Consider the following 12,317-nt stretch of genomic DNA (forward strand, 5'->3'; position numbering starts at 1 on the left):
GCAAAAATATACAGTCGTGGCCAAAATTGTGGAAACCCTTTTGAGAAAAGTATATTTTTGAGGTTGGGTGGTTAATAACGACATTTTTTTTAAATTTTTTTTTTTGGCATTTGAAGATAATCCTATTCCACTGCTGGAATCGCCTGGGAATAGCCCAGATCTTAACCCAGTTGAAAAATCTATGGCGTCGCCTAAATAAATTGGTTAGTCAGAAGCGACCTAGCACTAAAACCCAGTTAATCGAAGCCATCATTCCATCTTGGTTTCACATGATAACAGTTGCAGAACTCAAAGACTTGGTTCACTCCATGGGAAGATGTTGTAAGGCTGTAATTCATGCTAATAAACTATTAACTGACACGGTGATCATTTTTGTATATCTCATTTTTTTCTAGGGTGATAATTTTGTATATCTCATTTTTTTCTATGGTGATCATTTTTGTATATCTCGTTTTTTCCAAGGTGATCATTTTTGCATATTTTGTTTTTTTCTATGGTGATCATTTTTGTATATCTCATTTTTGTCTACGTGTTTCACTTTTCTCCTTTAACTGTTATTCTAATAGCAAATCCTTCATAAAAGTGATTGCATTACATTCTTGATTAAATTATCGTTCCATTGATATTTAATTTTAGGGTATTACTCCCAACAAAAAAGTGGTATCATTAGCTAGTTTTAGAAAGTACAACTTTTCCCAAAAGATTTCCACAATTTTGGCCACCACTGTATGTCACCTGTATCTGTGAATTTTGGAAAACCCTGGAAGATAATATTTGAAGGAAAATAAAATAAAGAAATGGTTTTCATTTCAGGGTCTCGATTTAACTTCTTCCAAATGTGTTGGACCCAAACACACACACACAAAAAAAAACCAACAGTCTACAGCAATCTTTCTCAAACTTGGCAACTTTTAAGATGGGTGGACTTCAACTCCCAGAATTCAGAGAGCTGGCTGGGGAATTCTGGGAGTTGAAGTCCACAGGTGTCTTTAAAATTGCCAAGTCTCCATAAAAGTTTTCCTTCAGTGGCTTTCTGCTTTGACACCTCTTGCCAAAACATAGGGGCACGTCCTGCACCTTTTGAGACAAAAATAGTGTCTCCCCACTTTTTCCGTGGGACCCCACTGAGTTTTCAGCTTCATAAAAACCATTTTTTCCCCCTGCTGCTCTTTAGAACTCTGATCTCTACCACCAATGGCTTCTGCCATTTAAAAAAAACAACAATTGTTTACTAAAATCATGTTCCCCCTTGTGTTGTGGCCCGCCAGCGGCCAGCACAGCTGGCAGCAGATTCGGACAGTGAGGAGGTTGGGTGGGGGACGTGGGCCAGTCCTGGAGTCTGAGGAAAGCTTGGACGATGACACTTGAGTTGGAGGCAGAGAATGGGCTGAGACAGTTCTTTGCTGTCTCCGGAGTCTGACATCAGCGAGGCAGAAGAACAGTGTGAGCCTGTTCCCAATTTGCGCATGCACAGAGCTGCCAGGAGACAGGAACAATTAAGGAAACAGGGTCGACTTGGGCGTAAGGCTTGGAGATGATTGGCCTTTCCCATAAGACATAAAAGAGAAGCGAACGGGACGTGAGCATTGGCAGGAAGCAATTAGTTCATCTGGTTGAAAATTCGGTTTGTGACTCTGTACCGAGTTTGGCCTTGCCCTGCGTCTGGAAATTAGCTCTCTGGCAGCGTTCCACGTGAGCTAGGTGGGTGTTGGTAACTTTCCTCTGAAAGACGGTTTATGTTCTGTCCTCCTCCTCCTTTGTCCGAATGATGGCTTAATTAACCAGCACTATCAGCTCTGGCGGCAAAAGAGCCAGTGTCTGCCAAGAGCCCTCGTTATCTTCCACGACGCTGTTGAGTCACAAACTTCAGCTCTAGTCAATCAGTGACACACCAGCTCTCACTGCCTTTTATATCCTGTGGGGTGTGGCTCCATGACTCAGCACTTCCTAGGCCTGCCCCACCCCTGCTTCTGTTGTTCCCGCCTCTCCTGCCTATGAAACCTAGGGTCCAGCCAGGCCTGATTGCCATCAGCTGGGTCTGGAAGCGTGGCCTGGGGAGGGAAGAGTCAGGGGACAGAGGCCTCGTTATCTCCTCCACCTGGCCTGCCTCTGACTCCTGGAGCTGAGCCAGGCAAGCCGGTGCTCCTGAGGTAAGCCTAACGGCCCTTCCCCCTCACTTTCCAAGTCACTTTCTGGCAGCAGGGCCGGCTCGGGGGCGCAGACACAACAGTTTATCAAGCCTTGCAGAAAAACTTGCTTTGGTCCTTTCCCCTCCGCAGCGTTACCGTTCTCTCTTTCTCCCTCCTTTCTCAGATCCAGCAATTTGCCGCCGTGTTACTCAGGCGGCGGCTGAGCAAACATTGGAAAAAAATCGGCGCAGCAGATCAAGATATGTAAGTCCGGAACAGATAAATCTGCTGTTACGAATTGTAATGAATTATGATATATATTACACGGTCAGCCAGAGGTTGAGACGGGATACGGCAATCTTGACCTCCTATCCCAGGGATGTCAAACTCAAAGGGCTGCGAACCAAATCTGGCCCAAGGGGTGCTTAGATCTGGCCCGCAGAGCCACCCTGGAAACAGGACACTTAGCTAAGGACTGGCCCATGGTGCCTCTGCTGGCGAAAATGGCGCTCGTGGGACCTTCCCAAGCTCCGTTTTCGCTGGCAGAGGGTTGCGGGAGGCGGTCGCAGCTGACAACGGAGCTCAGGATCCGGTTTTCGCTGGCAGAGCGCTCGGGCCACCACAGGTGCCTCCGACACGAGTGACGTTGAGCTGGCCACGCCCCCATCCCAAGCCCAAACGCGACCCTCATGCAGGCCATCAATCAAATCAAGTTTGACACTCCTGTCCTATCCAGTCCCCCCCCAAGGACCAGGGATGATAAATTGTGAAGATTTGATGGTGTCAAAAGCTCTCCTCGCAGGATAGCCGCTGGTCTCAAATCAAGCTGCCTTTTGCAATGAATTTAAGCTACAGGTAGTACAGAATAACAAGAGTTGGAAGGGACCTTGGAGGTCTTCTAGTCCAGCCCCCTTCTTAGGCAGGAAACCCTATCCCATTTCAGACAGATGGTTGTCCAATCTCTTCTTAAAAACTTCTAGTGTTGGAGAATTCACAACTTCTGGAGGCAAGTGGTTCCACGGATTAATTGTTCTCACTGTCAGGAAATTTCTCCTTAGTTCTAAGTTGCTTCTCTCCTTGATCAGTTTCCACCCATTGCTTCTTGTTCTACCCTCAGGTGCTTTGGAGAATAGCTTGACTCCCTCTTCCTTGGGGCAGCCCTTGAGATATTGAAACGCTGCTATCATCCCTCCCCTGGTCCTTCTTTTCCTTAAAACAGACATACCCAATTCCAGCAACTGTCCTTTGTATGTTTTAGCCTCCAGCCACCGAATCATCTTCGTCCATGACTTACGAACACGATTGACCCCAAAATTTATCTTGCGAAGGGATACATTTGTTCGATGAGCGTTGTTGCCCCATTTTACGGCGTTTCTCGTCACGTTGGTTAAGTCGGATGATTGCAGTTAGGTTCGCAACCCGGTTGCTAAGCGAATCCGGCTTCCCCATTGACTTTGTTCGTCCGAAGGTCGCCAAAATGGGTGTGTGTGTGTGTGTGTTTGTGTGTGTGTGTGTCACATGACACTCCACAGGACACTACGCCGGTCATAAATACAAACCAGTTGTCAAGCATCTGGGTCGGGTGAAATGCTTCCGGTTCAGTCTGGTTCGCCCGAACCGGTAGTAAAAAAGGTTACTGGTTCGTGAACCGGTAGTAAAGGGCCGAAATAGCTCAGGCTGTTAGAGCCTGTTATTAGAACACAGTAGCCTGCAATTACTGCAGGTTCAAGCCCGGCCCAAGGTTGACTCAGCCTTCCACCCTTTATAAGGTAGGTAAAATGAGGACCCAGATTGTTGGGGGGGCAATAAGTTGACTTTGTAAAAAATATACAAATAGAATGAGACTATTGCCTTACACACTGTAAGCCACCCTGAGTCTTCGGAGAAGGGCGGGATATAAATGTAAACCCCCCCAAAAAAATGTAGAAAAAAAGAAAAAGTTTCAACGAATGAATGATGCCCGATCATCGGAACTTTTTTTTTTTTTACTTTTTAAGCATTCTTTTACTACTGGATCTCCGGAATCCCATATTTTTATTTCGGAACTAGCTGATAATGCGGTGTTGCCCGAGTTTATCCCAATCCCCCTTACCAGAGGGAGCCCCCTTGTGGAGTACTGTGCAACCGTTCCCATGGCAACTCCACCGTGCTGTACAGTAGAAGCCATTTTAAGGCACGACAGGCTGCATCTTAACAGAACTTGAATCCAAAATGGATTTGAACACTATCACTGTCAAAAGTACTGTGATTTGACGCTATAGATATAATTAATTCCTTTTCATTTCAGCGGCCCAGGCGTTCCAGAGTTAGGCTGGAACACATACACAGACATCCACACACACCGAGGGGTGTCTTATCCCCACAGTATTTTTTTTTAATTTGAATTTATATCCCGCCCTTCTCCGAAGACTCAGGGCGGCTTACACTGTGTTAAGCAATAGTCTTCATCCATTTGTATATTATATACAAAGTCAACTTTTTTATTGCTCCCAACAATCTGGATCCTCATTTTACCTACCTTATAAAGGATGGAAGGCTGAGTCAACCTTGGGCCTGGTGGGGCTTGAACTTGCAGTAATTGCAAGCAGCTGTGTTAATAACAGACAGACTTAGTCTGCTGAGCCACCAGAGGCCCCTTTCCAGAGAGTAAGTCATCTGTGTACCAAGTTTGGTTGAAATTGCTCGAGGCGTTCCAGAGTTATGCTGGAACATACCCACACTCAGCCATTTATATATATAGATAGATAGATAGATAGATTAAAACCTCCCCCAAATCTCGTCTCTTTCAGGTTGAAGTCCCTGGTGCTAAACAGCTTCCAACAGCAGACCGAGTGAGTACTCCTGCTTGGGGGAGCACTGGGGGGGTTAGTTTCCCCATCTCTCTCCCCGCCTCTCCTCCCCAAAGGTAAACCGTCTTTTCCAGCCATAAAGTCTCCCTGGGCTTAGCCCAGCTGGCTGCCGTCATCCTGAAGAATGAGACCTTGGAGAAATGGCCCCAGCTGCTTCACAGCATTCAGCACGGGGCCCGCTCCCGAGACCCCAACAAATGCCAGGTAGGTCAGGACTGGGAAGGTGGTGCAGGCAAGGGAGGGAAGCGACTCGGGGTCCCATACCTCTGTCTGTCTATCTACTTACTCTTTCTGTATATCAATCCCTATCTATCTATCTATCTATCTATCTATCTATCTATCTTTCATTTCCCACCTTTTATTATTTTTACAAATAGTTCAAGGTGGCAAACATACCTAACGATACTTCGTCCTTCTTATTTTTTTCCCCCCACAACAACAACCCTGCGAGGTGGATTGGGCTAAGAAAGAGGGATGGGCCCAAAGTCACCCAGCCGGCTTTCATGCCTAAGGCAGAACTAGAACTCTCCGTCTCCTGGTGATTGGCCCAAAGTCACCCAGCCAGTTTTCATATCTAAGGTGGGGCTAGAACTCCCTGTCCCGCGGTGATTGGGCCAAAGTCACCCAGCTGCCTTTCATGCCTAAGGCAGAACTAGAACTCACTGCCCCCTGGTAAGCGACCCAAAGTCACTCTGTGTTCTGTTTCCCTCCCCCCAATACTCCCAGCAAAGAGTCAGTCAGAGGCCTCCTTTTCTAATTTATTTACATAGATAAAATGTCCTGGCCACGTCTACCCACGGGCCTGCCAAGTTTCTGGAGATAACGAGGAAATTATAGATAAGGCCAGAATTACTCACGAATATATTCTTCCCTCCATTGATACAGTTTGCCCGCGCAAATTCATTGCTTTGTCCAAGACAAAAAACCAGGAAGTCCCGCCTCCTATTTATAGTCTCTGCAGATGTCACTGCATGACAATCATTACTTGGCTTTATCCCAACGCTGCTTCTGCTGCGCGCGCCGGTCACGTCTGCGCAGTCTTGCATCACTCCAAAACTGTTTTGGGGCGTTGCCAAATCAGAAGAAGGCTCCAGAGAATCAGGCCTTGCCGGCCCCTCCTCCTCCCTTTGAGTGGGTGCCAGGGAGGGAGAGGGCTCAAGAGAAGCAGGGCTTGCCAGGTCTTCTCCCTCACTTTCTGAATCATCCGAGTCCAGGAGTCCGGGTCCAGGAACCTGGGTCACAACACTCTGCTGCCTTTCATGGCCGGACCAGAACTCCCTGTCTCCCTGTGATTGGACCAAAGTCACCCAGCTGGCTTTTATGCCTAAACTGGGACTAGAACTCTCCTTTTCCTGGCTTCTAACCTGGTGCTTTAAGCTTTAACCTCTGCTCTGTCTCCGTCGGCCTCCCCTCCCAGTCACTCCTCGCCTGGCCTGAGATGATAAGGGCTATGGCAGGGGATGGAGAAGCGGACCGGGGGGGGGGGGGGATACAGAGAGGTGGGGAGAGAGAAGGAAACAGAGGTGGTGGGGGGAGAGAGAGAGAGATCAAAAGTGTTTTGTGGTTCCCGGTGTTTTTTAACAACCGGTTCTCTGCCCTAATGACCGGCTGGGTAGGCGTGGCTAGGGGGGATGTCATGTGACTGATGGAAGTGAGGGGCGTTGAGTTGACCTCACCCGCCCAGGTTTTGTGGCTCCCGGTATTTTCTTTTCTGTGGGAAACGGGTCCAAATGGCTCTTTGAGTGTTTAAGGTTGCCGACCCCTGCACTAAACCAACCCATTCCCTCAAAACCCCCTTGTGGTTCTCAGATGGCGTTGCTGCTGCTGCAGTCCGCCTTGGATCTGGATCCAGACCAGTTCACTCCCTACTACAAGGACCTCCTGCGCCTCTTCCATCAGACGCTCAACAACCGGAGTCATCCGGCCGTCCTCTACTACTCCCTCCGGAGCTTGAGTGCCGTGGTTGGCGGGCTGAGTTCCGACGAAGTGGTGGGTAGACCCTCCTGTTCCTCTTTCATCCTGCCTCTCTTCTTTTTTTCTTCCTCCTGTTATTGAGGCCAAAGCCTTCGAAGGACGTTGCTGGTAGAAAGCACCTCAAAGGGTCAGGGGAACACTCTGCCACCAGATCCAGGTTCATCTGCGCCCCTCTCAATGTTCCTGAACCTTCCCCCCCTCCCTTCTGGCTGGATTGACAGTGGCTGGTGGTCTAAAGATCCACTCAATCTTCCTGTTGTGACCCAGGCCCAAGTAGGTAGTAAGAAACTCAGTCCATGAAAAAACAAACTTTATTCAAACAGCTGAGAATTACTTCATTCCCAGCGTCGTTCAACTCAAATTAAAACAAATGCCTCCCAACACAAATTCCTGAGTTCTCTCGCAAACCTTGGTCCAATTAGGCAAACTGCCAAAGGCCTTGCTTGGCAAACGTTCACAAGTCACAAAAATAAAGCCAAGACGTAGACGAAGCAGAAGACAAAGCTATCAGTGTTGTTTTCCGGCATAGCTCAAACGCCGTTGCTGGTCTTTTAAGCCTTATGGGAGAGTCCAATCATTTCTTGGCCTTACTCCTAAGTTGTCCTCTCTGCTTGAGTTGCTCTGGCAGCTCTTCTCATGCGTGCAATAAGAACAGGCTCCTCCTGTTCCTCTGCCTCACTGCTATCAGTCTCTGGAGGCTCTGGAGTCCGCACCTCATTCCCCGATGGCCCTGGCCCCACCTCTGCCTCATCGCTGTCCGACTCGGTTGCCAGCTCCGCAGGCTGCTGGCGGACCACAACACTTCCCCTCTGGACTACACAATGCCCCTTTTTGGGGAGAAATAATCTTTTTTTAAAACTGGATCTCTGGCGGATCGATTTTGGCGGATCGGTCTTTAATTTGAGTGGCGCAGTGGCCTAGAAATGGAGCTCTCACCTCACAATCAGGAGGCTGTGAGTTCGATCCTAGGTAGAGGCAGATATTTCTCTCTCTGGGCACGTTGAGAATATACATCTGCCGGATATAACTCTGCACTGGCAACAGGAAGGGCATCCGGCCAGTAAACACTCAACTCCATTCAGTTGCCCCGACTCCACCCGCCAAGTCGTTAAAAGACGATGATGATGATGCATCATATGCTTTAATTTATCAATTGGTAGAATAAGGAGCTTAAAATCAAATCCCCTTTGAGTGCAGGTGAACTCTCGTGTTTTTAATGGTCGCCTCCCGAGCTGGCTGGGGAATTCTGGGAGTTGAAGTCCACTCGTCTTAAAATGGCTGAGGTTGAGAATTGGATTTAATTTTTAAGGGTAAGCTATGCCATCGTTTTCTCCTTTTGGATGTCCGTTTTCTTTCTTTTATCTTCCAGACCCTCATGTCTTCCATGATGCCCAAAGTGATAGCAGCCATCCGGGAACTCATTCACGTGAACGAGGTGCGGTTTTGTGTGCGCACACGCGTGTAAAATGCTTCCTTTTAGCCAGCCTACTGTGGCTAGGGAATTCTGGGAGTTGAAGTCCACCCATCTTAAAATGGCTGACGTTGAGAAACCTCGATACATTGAGGGGAACGTCCTCCTGGCTTCCCTTTAATGGGTCTACAGGTCGTCCTCGGTTTACGACCCCAACATTTCCCTTGCTCGGCCACGCAGTTAAGTGAGCTTTGCTCCATTTTACGACCGTCCTTTGCCACGGTTGTTCAGTGAAATCACTGCAATCGTTAAGGGAGGTAACACGGTTGTTAAGTGAAACCGGCTTCTCCCCCATTGACTTCCCTTGTCAGTAGGTCGCAAAAAGGACCCCCCGGGACAATGCAGCCGTCATAAATACGAGTCAGTTGCCAGGGGTGCCTGAATTTTGATCACGGGACCACTGGGGGGGATGCCACAACGGTCATAAGTATGAAAAACGGCCCTCAGTCACTGTTTCCAGCGCCGCTTTCACTTCGTCACTAAATGAACTGTCGTAAAGCGAGGACTACCTGCATTCGCTTCTGCTCTAACTCCGCCTCCCTGCTCTTTAATCTTACTTCCTGCCAGGCTAAAGGGATTTCGTAATTATCTTGGGTCGCCCCGAATTTTCAGGCAAATGTGGGCGCAGGATGTAACCCTTCCTGCCAACCTTCCCTAGCTGGATTCATCTAATGCCAGGAGTGGAGAAAACTAGACCCTTTCAGGACGTGTGGACTTCAACTCCCAGAATTCCTGAGCCAGCTGGCTCAGGACTTCTGGGAGTTGAAGTCCACCCATCTTAAAATGGCTGGTTTAAGAATTCTGGGCGTTGAAGTCCACACGTCCTGAAAGGCTGGCTCAGGAATTCTGGGAGTTGAAGTCCACACGTCCTGAAAGGCTGGCTCAGGAATTCTGGGAGTTGAAGTCCACACATCCTGAACGGCTGGTTTAAGAATTCTGGGAGTTGAAGTCCACAAGCCCTGAAAGGCTGGCTCAGGAATTCTGGGAGTTGAAGTCCACGCGTCCTGAATGGCTGGCTCAGGAATTCTGGGAGTTGAAGTCCACACGTCCTGAATGGCTGGCTTAGGAATTCTGGGAGTTGAAGTCCACAAGCCCTGAAAGGCTGGCTCAGGAATTCTGGGAGTTGAAGTCCACACGTCCTGAACAGCTGGCTCAGGAATTCTGGGAGTTGAAATCCACACGTCCTGAACGGCTGGCTTAGGAATTCTGGGAGTTAAAGTCCACACGTCCTGAAAGGCTGGTTTAGGAATTCTGGGAGTTGAAGTCCACACGCCCTGAAAGGCTGCCTCAGGAATTCTGGGTGTGGAAGTCCAAATGTCCTGAAAAGCTGGCTCAGGAATTCTGGGAGTTGAAGTCCACACGTCCTGAAAGGCTGGCTCAGGAATTCTGGGAGTTGAAGTACAGAAGCTCTGAAAAGCTGGTTTAGGAATTCTGGGAATTGAAGTCCACACGTCCTGAAAGGGCCTATCGTTCCCCACTCCTCATCTAATCCTCAAACTGCAATGTATTGTGTCCCCCCCGCCCACTTTCTGTTTTCTAACTGCCCCCCTCCCATCTTCCAGGTCCATGCAAGCGAAGCGATGGAGGTTTTTGACGAACTCCTGGAAACCGAAGTTGCCATCGTGGTCCAGCATCTCTCGGAAGTCGTGAACTTCTGCCTGGAGGTGACTGGCGTGGGCGGGTTGGCCACACCCCCATTCTTGCTACCTGATCCAGCCTCCTGGTGCCCCCTGCTGGCCAGGCTTCTTTCCTGTGACCTTCTGGTGCCCCCTGCTGGCCACACTGCTTTCTGTCCCCCTCCTCTGATCCCCTAGGGCTCCCCTGATGGTCACCCTTCTTTCCTGCTAACTTCTGCAGTTCTTTGAAGCCCCCTATTGGCCGCACCTCTTTACTGCAGCTTCCAATCCCCTGGCGCCCCCCTGCTGGTCTCACCCCCTGCTGTTCACGCCTCTTTCCTGCCATCTGTTCTACCCGCCTGACGCCCCCTGCTGGCCATACCTCTTTCCTGCCACCTGCTCCACCCTCCTGGCGCCCCCTGCTGGTCGTGCCTCTTTCCTGCCACCTGCTCCACCCTCCTAGCGCCCCCTGCCGACCGTACCTCTTTCCCAACCCTGCATCCCCTGGCGCCCCCTGCTGGCCACGCTTCTTTCCTGCTACCTGCTCCAGTCCCTTGAAAGTCCCCCTAACTGGCCGCGCCTTTTTCCTGACATCACCCCCTGGCGCCCCCTGCTGGTCATGCCTCTTTCCTGACACTGCATCCCCTGGCGCCCCCTGCTGGCTGCGCCTCTTTCCTGCCACCTGTTCCACCCTCCTGGCGCTGCCTGCTGACCCCACCTCTTTCCCCTGGCGCCCCCTGCTGGCCACGCCTCTTTCCTGCCACCCGCTCCAGTCCCTTGCAAGTCCCCCTAACTGGCCGCACCATTTCCTGACATCAACCCCCCCCGGCGCCTCCTGCTGGCCACGTCTGTTTGCTGACGCCTGCTCCAATCCCCGTGGCGCCCCCCGTTGGCTGGGGATCGATCCGGTCGCCCCTGAAGTCCCTCTTTCCCCCCCCCCCACAGGTGGCCTCCAACCAGCAGCTGAGCGACGGCCTGCGGGTGAAGGCGCTCTCCTGCGTCAGCTACCTCATCAAGCTGAAGAGCAAGGTCAGGGATGCCGTCCCCGATTCCCTCCCACCCCTGACAGCATCTTGCCCCCCTCCCCCGGGATACCCCCACCTCACATACACCCCACTTTCTCGCCCCCCCTTCCCCTACAGGCCATCCTGAAGCACAAGCTTCTCTCGCCCATCCTGGCCGCCCTCTTCCCCATCATGAGCGCAGAGCCTCCGCCCGGACAGATGGACTCGGAAGACGAGTTGACGGAGGAAGAGATCGAAGACCAGGCGGAAGTCCAGACGCCCAAACACTTCGCGGTCCAGGTCTGGCTTTTTTTGAGAGGGTGGACGGGGACTTCCCAGGATGCTCCGGGCTTCGTGAGCTCCGCCTTCTCTCCCAGAATCCCCCTGTGTCCGCGTCCAGCTGGGTCTTTTGCCTTAGAGCAAGGATCTCCAAAATTGGCAACTTTTAAGACTGCTGGATTCCAATTGGCGGTTTGTGGAGTGTGATTCAGTGGGTAGGGTTCCCACAGCACAATAAACCACGAATCTTGGCTTATTCCCAGCAGAGCTGCGATACACTATGCCCAGAACAGAGAAACGACAGCAGATTATGGTTTAGGGTCATGTGAAGGCTCTCCAAATTGGCAACTTTTAAGACTGCTGGGCTTCAAGCGGCGATTTGTGGAGTGTGTAATTCAATGGGTGGAGTTCCCACAGCACAATAAACCACGAATCTTGGCTTATTCCCAGCAGAGCTGCGATACACTATGCCCAGAACAGAGAAACGACAGCAGATTATGGTTTAGGGTCATGTGAGGGCTCTCCAAATTGGCAACTTTTAAGACTGCTGGGCTTCAAGCGGCGATTTGTGGAGTGTGTAATTCAATGGGTGGAGTTCCCACAGCACAATAAACCACGAATCTTGGCTTATTCCCAGCAGAGCTGCGATACACTATGCCCAGAACAGAGAAACGACAGCAGATTATGGTTTAGGGTCATGTGAGGGCTCTTGAAATTGGCAACTTTTAAGACTGCTGGATTTCAAGCGGCGATTTGTGGAGTGTGTAATTCAATGGGTGGAGTTCCCACAGCATAATAAACCACGAATCTTGGCTTATTCCCAGCAGAGCTGCGATACACTATGCCCAGAACAGAGAAACGACAGCAGATTATGGTTTAAGGTCATGTGAGAATCTAGCTGGGGAATTCTGGGAGTTGAAGTCCACCCGGCTTAACCTTCTTCCCATGTTTGGAGGCCCCTGCCCTATAGGATCTGCCATCAAACCTTCCTTCTG

The 12,317-nt window shown here is 50.2% G+C and overlaps 1 protein-coding gene across 1 annotated transcript in view; it reads left to right on the forward strand.

Annotated features, from left to right (window-relative positions):
• Positions 1–12,317, forward strand: part of IPO4 (importin 4) — a 54,132-nt gene that overhangs the window by 4,841 nt on the left and 36,974 nt on the right. The window contains exons 3-10 of the mRNA XM_058180313.1: positions 2,314–2,393; positions 4,919–4,960; positions 5,053–5,182; positions 6,788–6,967; positions 8,322–8,387; positions 9,986–10,087; positions 10,985–11,068; positions 11,182–11,343. Coding sequence (XP_058036296.1) covers positions 2,314–2,393; positions 4,919–4,960; positions 5,053–5,182; positions 6,788–6,967; positions 8,322–8,387; positions 9,986–10,087; positions 10,985–11,068; positions 11,182–11,343 — 846 coding nt within the window. The remainder of the gene's footprint in view (positions 1–2,313; positions 2,394–4,918; positions 4,961–5,052; positions 5,183–6,787; positions 6,968–8,321; positions 8,388–9,985; positions 10,088–10,984; positions 11,069–11,181; positions 11,344–12,317) is intronic.

This window comes from Ahaetulla prasina, chromosome 4 (genome assembly GCF_028640845.1).
Source record: "Ahaetulla prasina isolate Xishuangbanna chromosome 4, ASM2864084v1, whole genome shotgun sequence".
NCBI lineage: Eukaryota > Metazoa > Chordata > Lepidosauria > Squamata > Colubridae > Ahaetulla > Ahaetulla prasina.